This window comes from Delphinapterus leucas, chromosome 7 (genome assembly GCF_059928025.1).
Source record: "Delphinapterus leucas isolate spDelLeu-1000000601 "Yukka" chromosome 7, BTC_Dleu_Yukka2, whole genome shotgun sequence".
Classification (NCBI taxonomy): domain Eukaryota; kingdom Metazoa; phylum Chordata; class Mammalia; order Artiodactyla; family Monodontidae; genus Delphinapterus; species Delphinapterus leucas.
The window spans coordinates 35,656,275-35,673,214 of NC_143135.1; the positions used below are offsets into that span (position 1 = coordinate 35,656,275).

The following is a 16,940-nucleotide window of genomic DNA, read 5'->3' on the forward strand; positions in this document are numbered from 1 at the left end:
CATTTAGGGAAAGACTGTTTAAAGGGGTACATACACATACGTACGCTACTATATATAAACTAGATAACCAACAAGGACCCACTGTATAGCACAGGGAACTGAACTCAATATTTTCTCATAACCTGTAACGGAAAAGAATCTGAAAAAGAATATATATACACATACACATTCGTATAACTGAATCACTTTGCTGTACACCTGAAACTAACACATCATTGTAAATCAACTATACTTCAATAAAAAAAAATAAATACTATAGGGCTATAAAAACACAGCAGCGCATTTCCAAGTGAAATTCCATGGTGTCTGGGCTCTGCTTTGAAATACACCAAAGAAATAAAGTTTCAGTTCAGAGTGGGGAAAGGGATACATGAAATAAACTTGGACATGAGTTGATAATTGTTGAAACTGAGTGATGTGGACATGGGAGTTCATTTTTCCACACTCTCCACTTTTATATATGCTTGAGAATTTTCCAGAAAAAGTTAAAACACAACTGAGCAAATACATCACAGGAAGGAAATCAAGGATGACAAGCCAGCACTAAATTCTGATGCCATGGAGCGTTCTTCTTTCAAGATGAGGTCTTCACTGAGTTTGGTGTTTGCGGCTCCGTCTGCCTGCTGAAGCACAGTATTATGGACAAGCCTGAGGGGGTGCGTGGAAGTCTCCTTACCACAGGATGGACACCTATGCCCATGGCCTGGGGTTTGCAGCATCAGCTTCTGAGGGCATCTCTTTTCCCACCAAGAGCGGTGCAGCTCATGCCCATAGCCTGCCCACGTGGCAGCTGAAGTTGGAGGTGGAATGCGAGTGTCTGTGTTTATTGGAGGAGGACAGGGTCGAGCTTCCGGGTTAACATGATCAGACAGGAGCGCCCAGCTGCCAGTCTCTACACATGATACCAGAGCTCAGGGCCCCTCTCTGGGCAGGGAATGTGCGGGCTCCACACACTTAAAAGGAGAGGAATGACATTTATTTGCTTGTGTGTCGGTTTAATATGGGTAGTCTTTCTGCTAAGCTCTGCGTTCCATGAGCTCTGGGACTGTTTTATTTTTTATTCAGTGTTGCCTGGGGTCTGACTCAGTGGAGGAGCAACGTAAATGTTTGCGGAACTGAAACAAAGTTGAATTGAAGACTGACAAAATGGTCATTAAAACACACCCAAGGATTTAACTTGCCCAATCCTTCTGTTCAGATTCACTCAGATCCTCTCTCCCTCCCTCTCTCTCCTTCCCCAGGAGGGATGATTAGTGTATTCCGATGGCTAAGAATATAACAATTTAATTGATATTTGTTTCTGCAGCAGTGCAATATCTCACTTTCCCAAGAAGGCAGCTTTCCATTTCTGTTCCAGGTTTCTCCCAACAAAACAGATCAATCCTGGGAATACCTGAAGGCCACTTGTTAAGAAAGAAAGAATGTGGGTAACGGGTTTGAAATAGACACAATTCTGTAATCACCAGGTTAAACACTGACGTTTATTTAGGGCTTTGTGAACTCATACATTATTGGGATAAATTCTAATTTATATCAGTGTATAATAGGCAAATATATAATACCATAAATTGCATTTGTACACATAAATACAAAATTTGAGGTAGGGCCTCAAGAATAATGACTTCTTAAATGAATAACGCACAGTATATAATATGTACTCTATAAGATATATATATGATGCATCATTTATAATGTAATACATTTTCTTCAAGTACAGTTAATGAAAAAATATAAGGACCTGATTACGGAACATATCTTTATTCATAGGCGACAGGACCATGTAAGATGCCTGCATTTAGGACATTAGCCAAGTACACAATTTAAGAATAAACCTATTCCATGATAGGTCCATATAAAGTGCAAAAAAAGACCAAAAAAATGAGAGACTAAACAGCTCCTAGTCAGTTACTAGGTATCACCCTAACAATAAAATACACCTATAAGGCAAATGGTTACCTGAAGATGTATTTAACCCATAGCAGGCAAATCAAACCACTGCTTGCTCTTCAGAGGTGATGAATGCCCAATCTGAGAACCCTTCCTCTTTCGCTGCAGGCTGCTCAGAGGTGACCCGAGCAGAGGCCACAATTCAAAATGACTTGGCCTTTCTGTACAGCTGAAGCAAAATTCAGGAAAGATAGGAAGCTTCACTTTTGCAAATCCTAGGGCCACTTTGCAGAGAAATTAGTATCAAGATTAAATCACCCAAACCTTTGCTCCCAGCCTGGAGGTTTTCTGCGTGATACTTGGTATGAAACATAGGTAACACTCATTCCACTCGTTGGCCTTGGTCTTTATTTCTCTGCAAGATAACCTACCACCCAGCCTGCCCTCGCTCGAGTCATCTGCCTCAGAGAAGCGTGTCACAGACCCAAATCCAAGTGCAGCAGCAGTATGATCTTGCCATCGCACTTACTTTAAGTAATAGTTATTGTGCAAGTCTCTGAGAAGAGAATGATGACCGATACCGATAGCCAAGGGAACAAAGAGGAAAGAAAAATATCTTAATTTTAGGCATGGGAAAACCATGCTGACAGGTTAAGGTTATCAGGAAGCACTGAGGCACATGTAGATAACAAAATTAGAACTTAATTAAAGGAAAACTCCACTCCAGTGCAACATTAGCAAAGACAACCCAAGTCTTATCCATTTCCGGGTCATTGCGTTCAGTGTCCTTTTAAAGTGCCACTCACCGAAAAACAAGTTGATTCCATTTCTGACATACTAAAAACACATTGGAAATTTCAAAGATGTTGAGGTCATCGAGATTTTGCCTTGACCACAGATTTCATGCAATAAATAAATATAAAAGAAAAAGAGAAAAAAGACCAGACTGGACACATTTGTACATGGCAAACACACAGCCTTAAAGAGATTAAAAGTTACTAATATGCAAGACAAATATTTGCATAAGAAGCCACAACACCAATTGTAAGACATATACATTTTTTTCTCCTTTAAGGATATTACAGCGTTACTGTTTTTAACATATGGCTTTTTTTTTCCTCTGGATGGGTTTCTGGCATTTGTTGGTATTAGGAAATAATCTCACAAGTGGAAAATACCCCACCCTTCTGCACAGTGAACCAATGAAAGTCTTTCCTCAGCAACTCGGTTTTTGCCTCAGTTTGAAGGGGAACTCTCAAGTGGCACCTTATGACAATGCTGCTCATTTTATTTTTATTCGTTCATTTTTTTCCCTTCCACTTGACTGTGCATTTTAATAGCATGGAAACATCCATCTGGTCATACGCATCTCAGCTCTTAGCGTCCCAGCCAAGTCTAGGGGAGGTGCAGCATGAGTAGATTGGTGATGACTAGAAACAGCTCAGATACTGAACACATCTCTGGCAAGGAAAGCCTCAAAAGTTAAACACGACTGTAGAAACTGGCAAAACTAAACTCACAAGGTAACTATTTCCAGATAAGTTTAGAACCTTCCACCTTTAAGGAAACTGTACATAAAACTTGAAAGTTGTAGGAAAAAGGAAAAACAAAAACAAAAACCCAGCTGCTCAGGGAACAGGTCCTGGGTCTTAACTGGACAAATTGTAATGAATACAAATGTCGCTGCCCCCAAATGCAAAACACACTAGATAGTGAGGCTGTCCCCACTCTGACAATTAAGTTAACTTGCAGTGTGTACAAAACAAATCTGGCAGCATCCATGAGTTTTTCCCCCTTTCTTTTAATCACAACAGCAATAATTAACAGAAACTGGGTTGGCATCCAGCATCAGACTCGAGTTTTAGCCAAGAGGCAAGAGAGGAAAGCCAAAAACCACTCATCCTGACACAAACGTACCAGTCCTATGGGAGAATGCTAATTGATTTCAGCTCTCTTCTTCAACCTTCAAATGGGAAAGGCTGCAGAACATTTCCAAACCTAAGTTAGTCCTTCCTTCCTCTCCCACCTCATCAGATATCAACTGGAGAGGCTAATTTTTGGTACCACTATGCAGAATCTGCTACAGCAAAGGGGGCTTCTCTACAATATGGCTTTCTTGGGGAAACCAGTGTTAATGGCGGACAGGTCACCATGGGAAACACTGGGACAGGGGAAGCCACAACTCAGCTTCTTAAAGCTAAGTCTAGGGGAAACTTAGGATTCAGTCTCTGTGATGGATTCTAGTAAGTTCTAGCTTTGGGAGGTAAGCAGAAGAAGAGAACGAGGAGGGGGAAGAACAAACGTGCCCTGCAGACAAAAGAGATGAAAAACCTAAAGTTCGAAACCCATCTTTGTTTCCTTTTCTGAAAGTTTCCACAGGCTACTCTTGAAAACCGGAAGTTCACGTTGGTGTTGGCAAATGACAACAATATTTGCCCCAGAAAAGGAAGAGCTCAGTAAGATGAGTTGAGATTTTCCTTTTTCCTTAAGAAATGAAGTCATTTTTTAAAAAGTGTTACTTTAAGGTCTATCGTTGGGTTTCACTACTGTTCAACAGGATGAAAATGGCACATCAATATACAAGATTTGAACTGAAAACTTTGCCTGAGACCCTGTAATATGAAGACAAACAAATAAGAAAATGATTGAAATGGTCTCCCCTAAGGAAACAATTTTAGGTTTAGATATTATCACTGTAAGGGAAAAAAACAAACAAACAAACCCAGACTACACTATCGTACACTCACCATCTCTACAGTGATTAATATTTATAAAGACAGGAAACACCACTACAAGTACACACTACGTGAACACATATCACATTATAGAAATCTCATATATGTATGTTCAGGATACAAGAAGATAATAAAGGTTACGGCTTCACCAACCTCTGCGGACTTATGATTCGCTCTCATTAGAGTGTGGTTATGAGCACTGTGAATTGGGAACTCTTAAAATTGAATTAGCTAAATGTAGTCTTAAAAGCTATAGCTTTAATTAGCTCACTTGCTACTGACCTAACCTGTACCTAACAGAAATCTCTGTAAATACAGTGACCTAAATGTACTACCAGTGCAGTGAATATTGTGGTTGCTTTCTCTTCAACTCTCCATTTCTTTGATTCTATGGCCACAATCGGCATTGACTGTGAATGAAAAAATGAAGAGTAAAAACGGAGACATGTTTTTTAAGAGTTTGTGTCTTATGTATATAATATATAGACAGAACCGGGCTAAGTCTTGTTTTCCCAGAGGCTGAAAGACAAGGTAGCTACAGCTCATAGAAAGACATTTAGAAGAGAAGAAACATGGAATGGTGACATTGAACCACAGTGCTAGACGTCATGGAGAAACAAAAAGGGCACTCTGCTATGAATGTACAACTTTGGGCACAAATACAATGCAGAGGTGGAGGAAAGGATCCAAAGAATTCACAAATATGGTTATTCCAAAAAAAGACAACTGAGGGGACAGAACCAACTCTTCACTGAGATTTGCAGTTTGCAGAGAGAAAGCATCTGAGTCCTTGGTACACTTGAGACAGTTGGTCCAGATGAAGGAAACAGAGCCCCAATCATGAATGGAAATGGGAACTTCACCACCTCGGGGGTGTCCAAATCCACCGGCTCGTCTTACTCAAAACCATTTTCTGACCACTGCTGACCCTCCAAAGGTACCCAGTCCTGAACTTTGGGTGTCGGAATGAAATCACTACGTTGCTCGGATGAGTCCAAACTAACGGTCTGGTTATCCTGCCATTCTGCTGCATAAGCCTGACTGGCACCACCAGTGACGACCACAGAGGACGCTTCTCTACTGACCAACGCACGCACATCTACTTGAGACTTCGCTGGAAAGCGCTCCCCTAGTTGATTCGAGCCTGCGGGGTAAAGCCCACCAGAAACTGACAGCATGGACACAGGCAAACCGCTCTTCAAGTGGTCCATCTAGCTCCTGGCTACAGCATGCGACACTATGTCCTACTTTTCTAAGTCACCACTCTCGTGCACGGGTATGAACCGAGATGTGGGGAGAGAGAAGAAGAAAACTGGGAAGAGAGCTGGGGAAAACACTAGGGGAAGGCAGAGAGCAGAAACGGAATCAAGTCTGGGCCACCCATGCCATCGGACTAGCACTGGGTACCCAGTTCCAAATCCTTCACCGGCAGTTTGAGTCCCAGGGAAGAGGTTCCCAAGGGGTCGATCATGTTCTTGTAACGCTCCCCACGGTGCTGAGCTAAGAAGGGGCCCCAGTCCGGCTGCGGTGAGCACACCAACTTCAGCCTCTGCAAAGAAGCCAAAGACACACAGGGTCACAGAAGCAAAGCACCCTCTTCCCCCAGGCACCACCCACCCATCCCCAAACTGCGTGTGACCACATTCGCCAGAACGCCTCCTGGAACTAAGAGGTCCCCCACCAAGAGAAGCAGTTAGGAAGATCAGCCCCATTAATTAACAAGGCCAGGGATGCAGTTAAGAGGAGACTTAGTTTAGTTCACTGGAAATTATTTATATCACCCTGCAAGCAATATTACAGTTGCCCAGGGTTTGCCTTGCACAAGATTAATAGAGAATAAAGGGCCCAGATTTTAATTATACATTTTTTCCCCTCCAAATGGAGAGAGGATCTACAAGCTGCTGTCTCCACTGCCAAATGCAGTCTGCAAAGGACATGTACTCACTTTTGTTCTGTAGCCTCAACAGTGAGCTGTTATATCAAAATAATTGGATTTTGTTTAGCATATTTCCCCAAAGTATATAAATGGCCGGGAAAAAAAACCCTCAACCACAAAGATACATTGCCAAGAGTGAGCAAAGATTTTAATTATCTGTTGACAAAAATACACGCTTCTGACTTGGTTCAGAAGTGTGGGTTCTTGCAGGCAAGCTAAAAATAATGGGAATGTTTCTAATCCGTCAACTGAACCTTTCATGGAAAACATAATTTGACTGGAGCATTTTCTAGAAAAAGGAAAGAAAACATATTTCTGACTACATAAGAGGGAACAGGTATGTGTTTATTACCTATTAAAGTGAAGATGCTTCTTATAGCTGTTAGTTTAATCTCCCCTTAATCATTAGTTTGCAACCTTCGTGTCCCGAGCCAACCATAATAAATGTATATTGCCGACTCAGCAGTTTAGAGGAGTTCAGCCTAAGACAAAAGTAGCAGAGGCTAAAGCAGCTTCTGTTCAGAGGGACAGAGATTTCCGGGTCAGTGGGTAGGAGGTCCATCTGAGGCTCGGGCAAGCCATCCCTGGCGGTGAGAGGGCTGAGTCAATTTACCTTAAGGAGATAACAATTTCCTGAGGATGGAAACTGGAACACTGCTTCAGTAAGAAGGCTCCTGCATCTCCCTTTGTCAACTCTGCCTCCATCTTTAGTCCAATAAAAACAAAGGCCAGGGCTTCCCTGGTGGCGCAGGGGTTGAGAGTCCGCCTGCCGATGCAGGGGACACGGGTTCGTGCCCTGGTCCGGGAAGATCCCACATGCCGCGGAGCGGCTGGGCCCGTGAGCCATGGCCGCTGAGCCTGCGCGTCCGGAGCCTGTGCTCCGCAACGGGAGAGGCCACAGCAGTGAGAGGCCCGCGTACCGCAAAAAAAAAAAAAAAAAACAAAAAACCCACAAAGGCCACCTCCTCATCGCGTGGACATGCGTGTAAGGCGTTTACTCACATGCTCTATTGCCATCTGCTTCTCCCCTCCCGAGCCTGCGAGAGATGCTCCAGGGCCCTCTCCTCCTCAATCCGGCTGACCAAGAGCAAAACCCACCAGCTGCTCTTCACTACCCTCATCAGCAGGTGTTTCTTTGCCTCTCAAGCTTGAATTTGCATCAGAATCACCTGGGGGCTCGTTAAACAATGGACGCCGGAGTCCTACTTCCCTGAGAGTCTCCTTCAGCGGAGCAGAGTTGGAGCCCGATCATTTGCATTTCCATAGTCCCTGGGCCAGACCAAAATGGCAGCCCTCTGGACCGCCAAGACAAGGCAGTGCCGATCTCTTCCTAACACGTCTGAGCACGTGATTTCTCATGAATAACAAAAGCCTGACCACACTTCACTGGTGGCTCAGCAAGTGGCAGTCCCCTTACCATCCTCTCTGGAGTGAGGGTGGGGAGTTTTTTGCATTAGAAATGGGAAATGGGTCCAGCAAGGGACTAACCGACAAAGACAACCAACATGCCTTATACCAGGCATGCCCTGGACCTTTCATTACATCCTTCGGGGATGGTGACATTTAAATCAGCTTGGACCCCTCAGCCATGCCTAACACAGGCATAGCAGGAAGGGGGAGTGATTTTAAACGTAATCGTAATAGGTGTTTGGGGGGAGGCACCTCGGACAGAGAGGAACATCAGGAAAGGGGGAATCTTATGTGTGGTTAAAAACCAAACACTGGGATTTAAGCTCTGGATGAGGGGAGAGGAGGGGGAAGCACCAGGAGAGAGGCAACACTCTGATCGTTTATTCCCCAGAGCCACTGCTCAGCCACTGGACTGGCTGAGTCCCTCCATTAGAGGACTAATACATAATAAAAATGGGTTTAATAGAAACGGTAGCAACTGTAACCACTTAATCACCATGTCTCCCCTTAGAATAAGTTCACCGAATCTTTTGTTTTTTTGAAGCACAGAGCTCTCTGAGCTTCTGCCCTGGGAGGGGACGGCAGGAGAGGGAGCTGATACAATTACCTCAATAAATCTGCCAGGAGCCAGATGCATTTTTATCACAAACATAATCGGGATCCAGATAACGGAACAGGCGAGCATTAGCCATCCGAGCACCATGGACCAGTTAGGGTAGCGGTAAGAGCCATAGGTCATGGGCTCCCACTGGTAAAAGCTGAAGCAAAGGATAAACTGGGAAGAAAAGAGAAACACACGCGTTAGGGTGGGGATGTGAAGCATTCCTTCAACAGTCAGGTACTGGACGCCTGCTGTGAGTTGGCTGCTTCTTTGTCTATTATCTCATTTTACCCCAATAACGACCCTGAAAGGGAAGTATTATTACTTCATTTTCTAAATGAAGAAACTGGATTTCACAGAGATGAACGTGACACACACCGAGCCGCTGATGCTGTGTTCGCCATCCCATAAAAACTAAGCAATGCATATGGGTGTCTATACACACAGACTGGCTGAGAGGATGATTTTAAAGGCTATACACCGAGGTGACGGAGGGGTGGAGGCAGGAGAGGGGATGGTGGGTGTTTTTAAGGAGAGGGGTGTCTCTACTGTCTATAATGGATAATCAAGCTTTTGTTATAAGGAAAAAATCCATTAGATTAATGTGAAAAATGAATAAAATCTACTTTGCTTTCACCTTGAATGGGGAAGAGCTCATCTGCAAGAGCTGCCTCTAAGGCCGGCTGAGAGGTCCCCAAGCAGTGGCTGAGCAGGAAGTTTGGTCCTATAATCAGCTGTGGGACAAAGAGAGTGGAGGCCCAGCCCACCCCTCAACTGATGCGAGGTGAACGGGCCTCGTCAGCAACCCGTGAGCCGAGAGGCCGGGGACGGGCAGGCTAATCCCAGCTCTACCACTAATTGGCTGAGGGACCTGTATGTCTCAGACTTCTCTGCTATATAACAGATCCACTTCACACCAGGTACACAACACAGGGATTTTCTGGGAACAACAGTCTGGTATTTACTCAGGAGCCCCCCCGTTTTCCCCCATCACCGCACACTTTGGCTGGCAACAGTGACGCGAGCCCTCTGAAGTCTTAGTTAGTGCAGCTGAGGAGGAACAAGGCGACAGATACGCTGGAAAAAGAGGCACCGAAAAGGACAGAAGAGGGGTCCTAACGCTCTAGCCAAGCCTCTGTTGGGGGAGGGGGCACCGCCCTCAGAAAATTGAGTTCTTCCCTGTATTCATCCCGCCTATGGCAGCCTCCGCCTAGAACAATGTACCTGCCTCAGTCCTTCCCTCCTCCCCAGCTCTCTCATTCTATCTTAAGCAGTAAAAGAACTGCCTGAAAATGATTAGAGGGAATTATGTCAGGCGAGATAATATATGGAAGTGTTTGGGGAAAGTGTGAAGCATTAGACAAATGTAAGGCATCTGGATGATTGCTGTAAAGCCCAGGCTGCCGGGACAACTGATTATTTCAATGCAACAGCAGTTCAGTGTACGGATTCGAAGCAACATGAGACTGAAGACAGTGGTTGAGAAAACTGCTCCTATAAGAGATATCTACTCTAGGCCCCCTTTTAAATATTGGCCCCTAGAGTTATAAGCTTTATTAACAAGTCTATTGGAAGTATGGCCTAATGTAATTACGGTAAGTTGCTCCATTTCATTTACTATATAAATAGCAATACATCTGCTTATGTGTGTGCATAATTCAGTAACGTGATCTGCCTATGTATACAATAATTGCACGCAGAATATTTATAGCTCTATAAATCCATGAAGGCACATAGAAAAATGATCAATTTTATTTCAGGGTTTTTGAAGTCATTTAAACCCATAATCTCAGCTCATTCTAGCCTACTACAAGATAGCCATGTTACAGAAGGGCAAATGGCAAAAAAAGAAGGGTTAGCCTTGGCCCTTTTGATACCCATTTCCTATTACACAAATATCACATCAAATTTATCTGTGCAAACTTGGTCTTGCCATCAATTTCCCTCTGCCAAGTCAGGTTTGACAAAAACCCTGCCCTCAGATGAACCTGGCCATGAGAAAGGATAATTTAGCCACCGAGCCAGGGACCTCTCCACAGGTTTCTGAGGTGAGTTTTATAATGGAAATCGAGTAGAGCACAGCACAGTTGAGGAACTTTCTCAGAAAAACACAGCAAGTCCCTAGAATCCCTTTCCCCTGACATTCTGCTCCTAAAGAAGATTAGAATTATTTTAATCCAGAATTGGCCAAACTCCACTTGGAGATGAAAGCAACTAGGCTTTTAGAAATGTATTAGAAATGTATTTAGAAATGTATTATCTTGAAGCCTAGGTAGCCTTGGATTCCATTCTTATTCTGCCCCCTGCAAGCTTTGTGGCCTTGGGCAAGCTCCTTAGCCTCTCCAAGCCTCAGCACAGGCAACTGTAAAATGGGGGAAGAATCACCCACCAATCAGAGTGGTTGGGAGCTTGAGAGACATAGTTAATAAAGCAGCTACCACAAGTCATCCTGCCGATTATTATTATGTGGTCTGCATCTGCAGGATATAATAAGATTCTCTAAAGCTTAATCTCTTCCAAGACAGGAGGGAAAGGTCGGTAGAATCTGGAACAGATTCTAACTTTGATTCCACCCAAGAATAAATTGTGTATAGTAGTAAACTGAGGGACGTGGCAAAGCTCAGCAGAGATGGGGAACAGCAGGGAGGGGGGTCTCCTGTCTTCCTCCCAGGAGATGGGTAATTCTCCATCCTTCACACACACTTCAGTCCTGGATTCATGAAACTGAAAAGTCTACCTTAGTCCTTTTCAACTCTCATGCCCCAAATCTGGTGGGACTTCTCAGTCCCACCTCTGAAATGTGAGTACAGATGTGGGCTTCTGTATGATGTCTTCCTGTCAATGCAGAGGGAGGTAAACGCCGAAGGGTTTTTCTGTCTAAACTTGTCTTTTCAGAAAGAAATTGAGATGTTTTGATTAAAACTCACTCTGTGACAGTTTGGGTTTTTTTTTTTAAGGAAAATATATGATTTCTCTACAATTTTACTGTCTTGTTTTCCTTTAAAGAAGCTGGTACGGTGTAGTAAAAGGGTCTTAATCTGGTTTCTAGTGCCACCTGCTGGGCCCAGGAGGAGCTACAGCCAGCTTCCTGCAGCCTTTGCCCAGATGACACCTACAAGCCAGGGAGGAAGAGAGGGAAAGGCAAGGTCTCTGTCAATTACTGTGCTTGGAGAGTAGATGGAGGCAAAGCCAGGAGCTGGGGCACAATAAAGGCGGTGACAGGATATGCCTGTAAGTCCCTATGCAGGTTTACTGGCACATGAAGGGCTCTGATCTTTAAGAAGTTGAATGTCAGATGATCTTAAAATGTCATCATCACACTTGAGGATGATAAGATAGTCCCCAAAAGCAATAAAAATGAACGATAAAAGTCTAACTTCTGCTATACATATTAGTTGTAGAGTAGCTGTGTTGAGCAGTGTTTAGGATTACGTGTTCTGGAGCCAGACTGCCTGGGTTTGAACCCAGGCTGTTGCTAATTATAGTTCTACAATCCTAGGCAAGTCACATAACCTCTGGGTGTCAGTTTCCCCATCCGTAAAATGGGGAGAGATGATTATAATACCAACCCCTCAGAGCGGCTGTGAGGGAGAGATGAGGTGATACATATAAATCAGCAGCCCCCAACATTTTTGGCACCAGGAACCAGTTTCACGGAAAGCAATTTTTCCACAGATGGGGGTGATGGTTCAGGCAGTAACACGGGCGATGGGGAGCCATGCGGAGCGGCAGATGAAGCTTCGCGCACTCACCCACCGCTCACCTCCTGCTGCGCGGCCCGCTTCCTAACAGGCCACAGACCGCTACCGGTCCTTGGCCCAGGGGTTGGGAACCCCTAATATAAAGCGCTGTGCACAGAGCATGGACCCCAGTTAGCACATGGGAAATGTGATCACGTGAGGCAGACAGATATAATGGGAAATGTTCCATAGGGATGCTCCAAACTGTGCATGCGTCCTAGCTCTGCACGCGATCAGTCAAGCACCTTTAGGCAAGGTGCTTCACCTCTTCAAATCTGCATTTCCTCAACTGAAAGACACGAGTGATACTCATCCTACCAGCTCTGCAGGCTCATCTGTATGTAGGCACAGGTCTTGTTCAACATAAAGCATCACATATGCACGCAAGGTGCTACCCATGCAATAAAGCACACGGTCCTTACAGTTAAAATGGTTGGAGTCACAAATGCCCAGCAGACTTTCCAGAAAACGTTTGGCTGGAATCCAATCATCATCTCGATATCTTCACAGAACCTCTGCAAGCCTGCAAAGAGACCAATGGAGATCAAGCATGAGGTGCCATGGCAGGGGATGGCGTGAGAGCCCCTCACTCGAGTGCCATTGGCTGGGACGGCCCCATCCTGGTGTCAACGTGACCCCTATTTATGTAGGAAACCATCAGACAAATGACTCGCTGCCGGGAAGATTAAGGCAAATGGGACATTTAAATAGATAGTAAACACCCTCTGCAGTGAAGTTCAAAGTGAGGTGTCATCCCACCATGACATCTAAAAATCTCCATCCCGGCCTGCCCCGGGAGTCTCCACACTGCCACAGCCTGGCATAGTCACCCGTGCGGCTGCTTTTGGAGGTAGGCTCATGGGCTCAGCAACCAACTCTGACAAAGCCAATTAAGACTGTGATCGATAAGCACAGTGTGTTAGGAAAGCCTTGGGATTTTGAGGGAGACTCGCTGTATGTGGCTTTTTACCCCTCACCATCACAAGGACACTCTCCCATGAGTCAGTTTAACTCTGCTCTATGTAAGATGCTACAGGCAGGCAAGAACCAAAGTGAATGCCACGTGGCCATCACCCACTTTGTTGGAACTCAGAGGATTGCGAGCTTCTTGGTCGCTGATCAACATAACTACGTAAAGTAAAAAGCAGACAAGAGAGTTATTCTCAGGACCCCACGTAACCGGCATCCACTCTCTGAAAGGAAAAGCGACAGAGGATGTTTGAGGAGGGAACGGTTTCCTGTATTGTTTCCTGAGCTCATCAGAAGCACAGCTTTCTCAGAACTGTGGGATCGCTATGCTGAAGGCACTTGAAAGGGCCCCAAGTTCAAGCCCTTTCATAGTCGGCGGTTCTGACTGGTGGCCCCAAATCATAGGCCACCACAGGCAAGAACTGCACACTTTGAGCAGCTGACCTGACCATCTTTGGGTTGGTTGGTTTGTCTCCTTTCATGTCATCAAACACCTTCAAGCGAGTGGCCTCTGGACAGTAGACCCTCTGGGCATAAGTGAGGGGTGAGAACAAAAACAGAGACAAAGGTCAAAGATGAGGCCCTCAGAAACACACATGAGATCCTGAAAGCAGGCCTCAGTTCTTAAAAGATTCTAAAAATGGGGCTTCCCTGGTGGCGCAGTGGTTGAGAGTCTGCCTGCCGATGCAGGGGACACGGGTTCATGCCCCGGTCTGGGAGGATCCCACATGCCGCAGAGCGGCTGGGCCTGTGAGCCATGGCCGCTGAGCCCGCGCATCCGGAGCCTGTGCTCCGCAATGAGAGAGGCCACAACAGTGAGAGGCCCACGTACTGCAAAAAAAAAAAACAAAAAAGATTCTAAAAATGTCTATTATCAGTGCCAATCCTGTTACCAGGCTATTAAATCATCCCCAGGAGATGACGGTGCACAGCTCACCTGGGGAAATCGATTTGACAGGGTTCAAGGTTAGACAGAGGAAGACACACAGATAGCCTCCTATGGGGTGTGTGTGTGTGTGTGTGTGTGTGTGGCAGTAGAAGTGCTCAAGCTCCCCCAGAGGGGACCAAGAGCTGGACCCAGAGCTGTAGGAAGGGGTGGATGACGGGGGCCCAGTTGCACCAAGAAGCAGTTTGATGCTGAAGAGCAGTGCTGGGACTGAAGGGGATACGGCTTGGTTTCCAAAGTCAGCTCCAGCCCTGGAAGTCAGCTCTCCCCGTGGGCCTCCGCGAGGGCTCTGGACGACAGGCTTCTGCCTTCAACAGGCTCCAGGTCCCTTGACTGCTCTGCTTGTTCCACAAATGTGGCCCCCCAGCTGGGAGCCGCCAGGCAAGCCTCCTGCCCCTTGCTCATTCCTGAGCCAGGCTCTCCCATCCCTCCATCCTCTGGCTGCTCCAGTCCCCACGCAGCACAGCCCGCCCACGCCCTGACTCACGCCCCCACCTGAGTCCCTTACAGCTTCAGTGTCTACCTTCCCCTCCCGCCTTTGTTCATACGGCTTCCTCTGCCTGCTCTATCCTGCCTGCTGGTCCAGATCCCTCTTCAAAGCTAGCTCTTTTTATTTTTTTTTATTGGAGTATAGCTGCTTTACATTGTTGGGTCAGCTTCTGCTGTACAGCAAAGTGAATCAGCTAAACATATACATACACCCCTCGTTTTTGGATTTCCTTCCCATTTAGAAGGCTAACTCTTGACAGAAGACTTGATCTTGGGGCCTGGAGCATGTGCATGGAGACTTGCCTGCAGCATGACCTTGAACCTGGAGGGGTAAGAGAGCTCCAAAAGGGATCAGAGCAACTGTTTCTCACTGAATTAGCAGAAAAATAGCAGCAAAAAAAAAAAAAAAAGTGGTGAACACATAGCAACTGTTCTACATTCAAACCAACAGATTTGGTGCCCAGAAATGTGCCCACCACAACCTCCGTATAACCAGCCAATCCTGAACTGTAAGTCAAGGACCTCCTTCAACCAACCGATCACTTTCACCCATGCAACTTTGTGGCTTTTGTCTTTATGAACCATACCCTTGCCCTTGGTCTGAGTATGATCTTCCAGGGGCTGCTCTCCCCACTGTGTGGCCAGGGCCAGCCTCCTAGCCTGTGAGCCAAGCACTCATACAGGGCCTGGTGCTCACAAGGGCGCCACCCCTGGATTAATCTTAATCTCTCCTGTCGCCATCTTGAAACTCTTGACAATTTTTTAACACAGGGCTCCACATTTTCATTTTGCACTAGGTCCCACAAATTAGGTCTCCAGTCCTGTGTGTATCTCAAATATTATTCTCTTACAGTTAATGTAATGTTTTGGCTGCATCTCTTGGAGCCAAAACCCTATGTGTGGGCTCAGATTTTCCCTGCCTTGGTTAGCAATAAACTTAACACCAAGTCTCGTCTTTATCTACTTTTATATTCTTTTATCTCCAAAACTCCACCTTCTCAAAGTTTTTCTGGCTACCCTGGCCCTCCTTTATCTCTGGGCAGCAAAAGCGCATAGCTGGGATACACAGCTTAGTACTGGCCTTCTTCTCAATTTACGAAGTAGATTCGCTCTTCCTGGCAGCTAGTTGGAAATATCCGTGAATATAGAAAACTACCTCTGCCCTCCCCACATGCAGGGCATACAGTGAACACTTAATAAATACCCGTTGAGGACTCCCCTGGTGGCGCAGTGGTTAAGAATCTGCCTGCCAATGCAGGGGACACGGGTTCAAGCCCTGGTCTGGGAAGTTCCCACATGCCACAGAGCAACTAAGCCCATGCACCACAACTACTGAAGCCCGCGCGCCTAGAGCCCACGCTCCCCAGCAAAAGAAGCCACCGCAATGAGAAGCCCGCACACCACAACAAAGAGTAGCCCCCCACTCGCCGCAAGTAGAGAAAGCCTGCGCGCAGCAATGAAGAACTAACGCAGCCAAAAATTAATTAATTAATGAAAAAAGATAACATTTAAACACAGGCATTTACCTATGTGAGTTATGAATGGACTGAAACCTCTTGTTCCTAATGTTTTCTGAACCCCAGCAAATGGAGCTGGGGGAACTTACACCCTGAATGAGAGGTGGACAGTGACATTTCAGCCAAGAACATATGTGAAGATGGAGCTCAGGGAGGGAGACCAGATAGGAACAAAATTAAGCTTGAATTTGTGGGGTTCCAGAGAGATCATGTGTTTTGTTTTGTTGTTTTGTTTTCTTTTATACTAAAAACAAAAACAAAAACACTTTGAGGTGTTCAGCCTGCAGGATGGACAACCTGAACTGGAGAATGACATATTCCATCCTGTAAAAGTCATTGCCTGTGTGACTCTAACATCCCTCACAAGGATGTGGAGAAAGACAGAGTGGGGTAGGACGTGAAACAAGTAACTGATCAACATGGAAGAAAACAGATCAAGACAATTGAGCATATAGTGATTTGGGGGAAATGCACAGTGTGGGGCCAAGCAGAGAAGCAGGCAGCAGGGCTTTGTGGTGACAGGTCAATCCTATGGTCCCCCCAGCCAGAAAGTCCCTGTATTGGCTCCCAGGAAAATGCAAATCACTTCTTCAAAGCGACTCTGTTAGGTAACAGCCTGTTAAAGGGATTGTTCCTACACTAAACTCAGGGAGTTCCACTTTTCTAGCTACCTCAAACCCAAATACTGGCCTTTGAAGAGTGTTGCCTTG

At 45.6% G+C, this 16,940-nt stretch overlaps 1 protein-coding gene across 1 annotated transcript in view; it reads right to left on the reverse strand.

The window, feature by feature from the left end:
• Positions 1–1,431: 1,431 nt before the first annotated feature.
• Positions 1,432–16,940, reverse strand: part of SLC6A5 (solute carrier family 6 member 5) — a 56,657-nt gene continuing 41,148 nt past the window's right edge. Inside the window, exons 13-15 of the mRNA XM_022583585.3 lie at positions 12,732–12,832; positions 8,576–8,743; positions 1,432–6,171 (exon numbers count right to left, since the gene is read on the reverse strand). Coding sequence (XP_022439293.2) covers positions 6,016–6,171; positions 8,576–8,743; positions 12,732–12,832 — 425 coding nt within the window. The 3' untranslated portion in view covers positions 1,432–6,015. The remainder of the gene's footprint in view (positions 6,172–8,575; positions 8,744–12,731; positions 12,833–16,940) is intronic.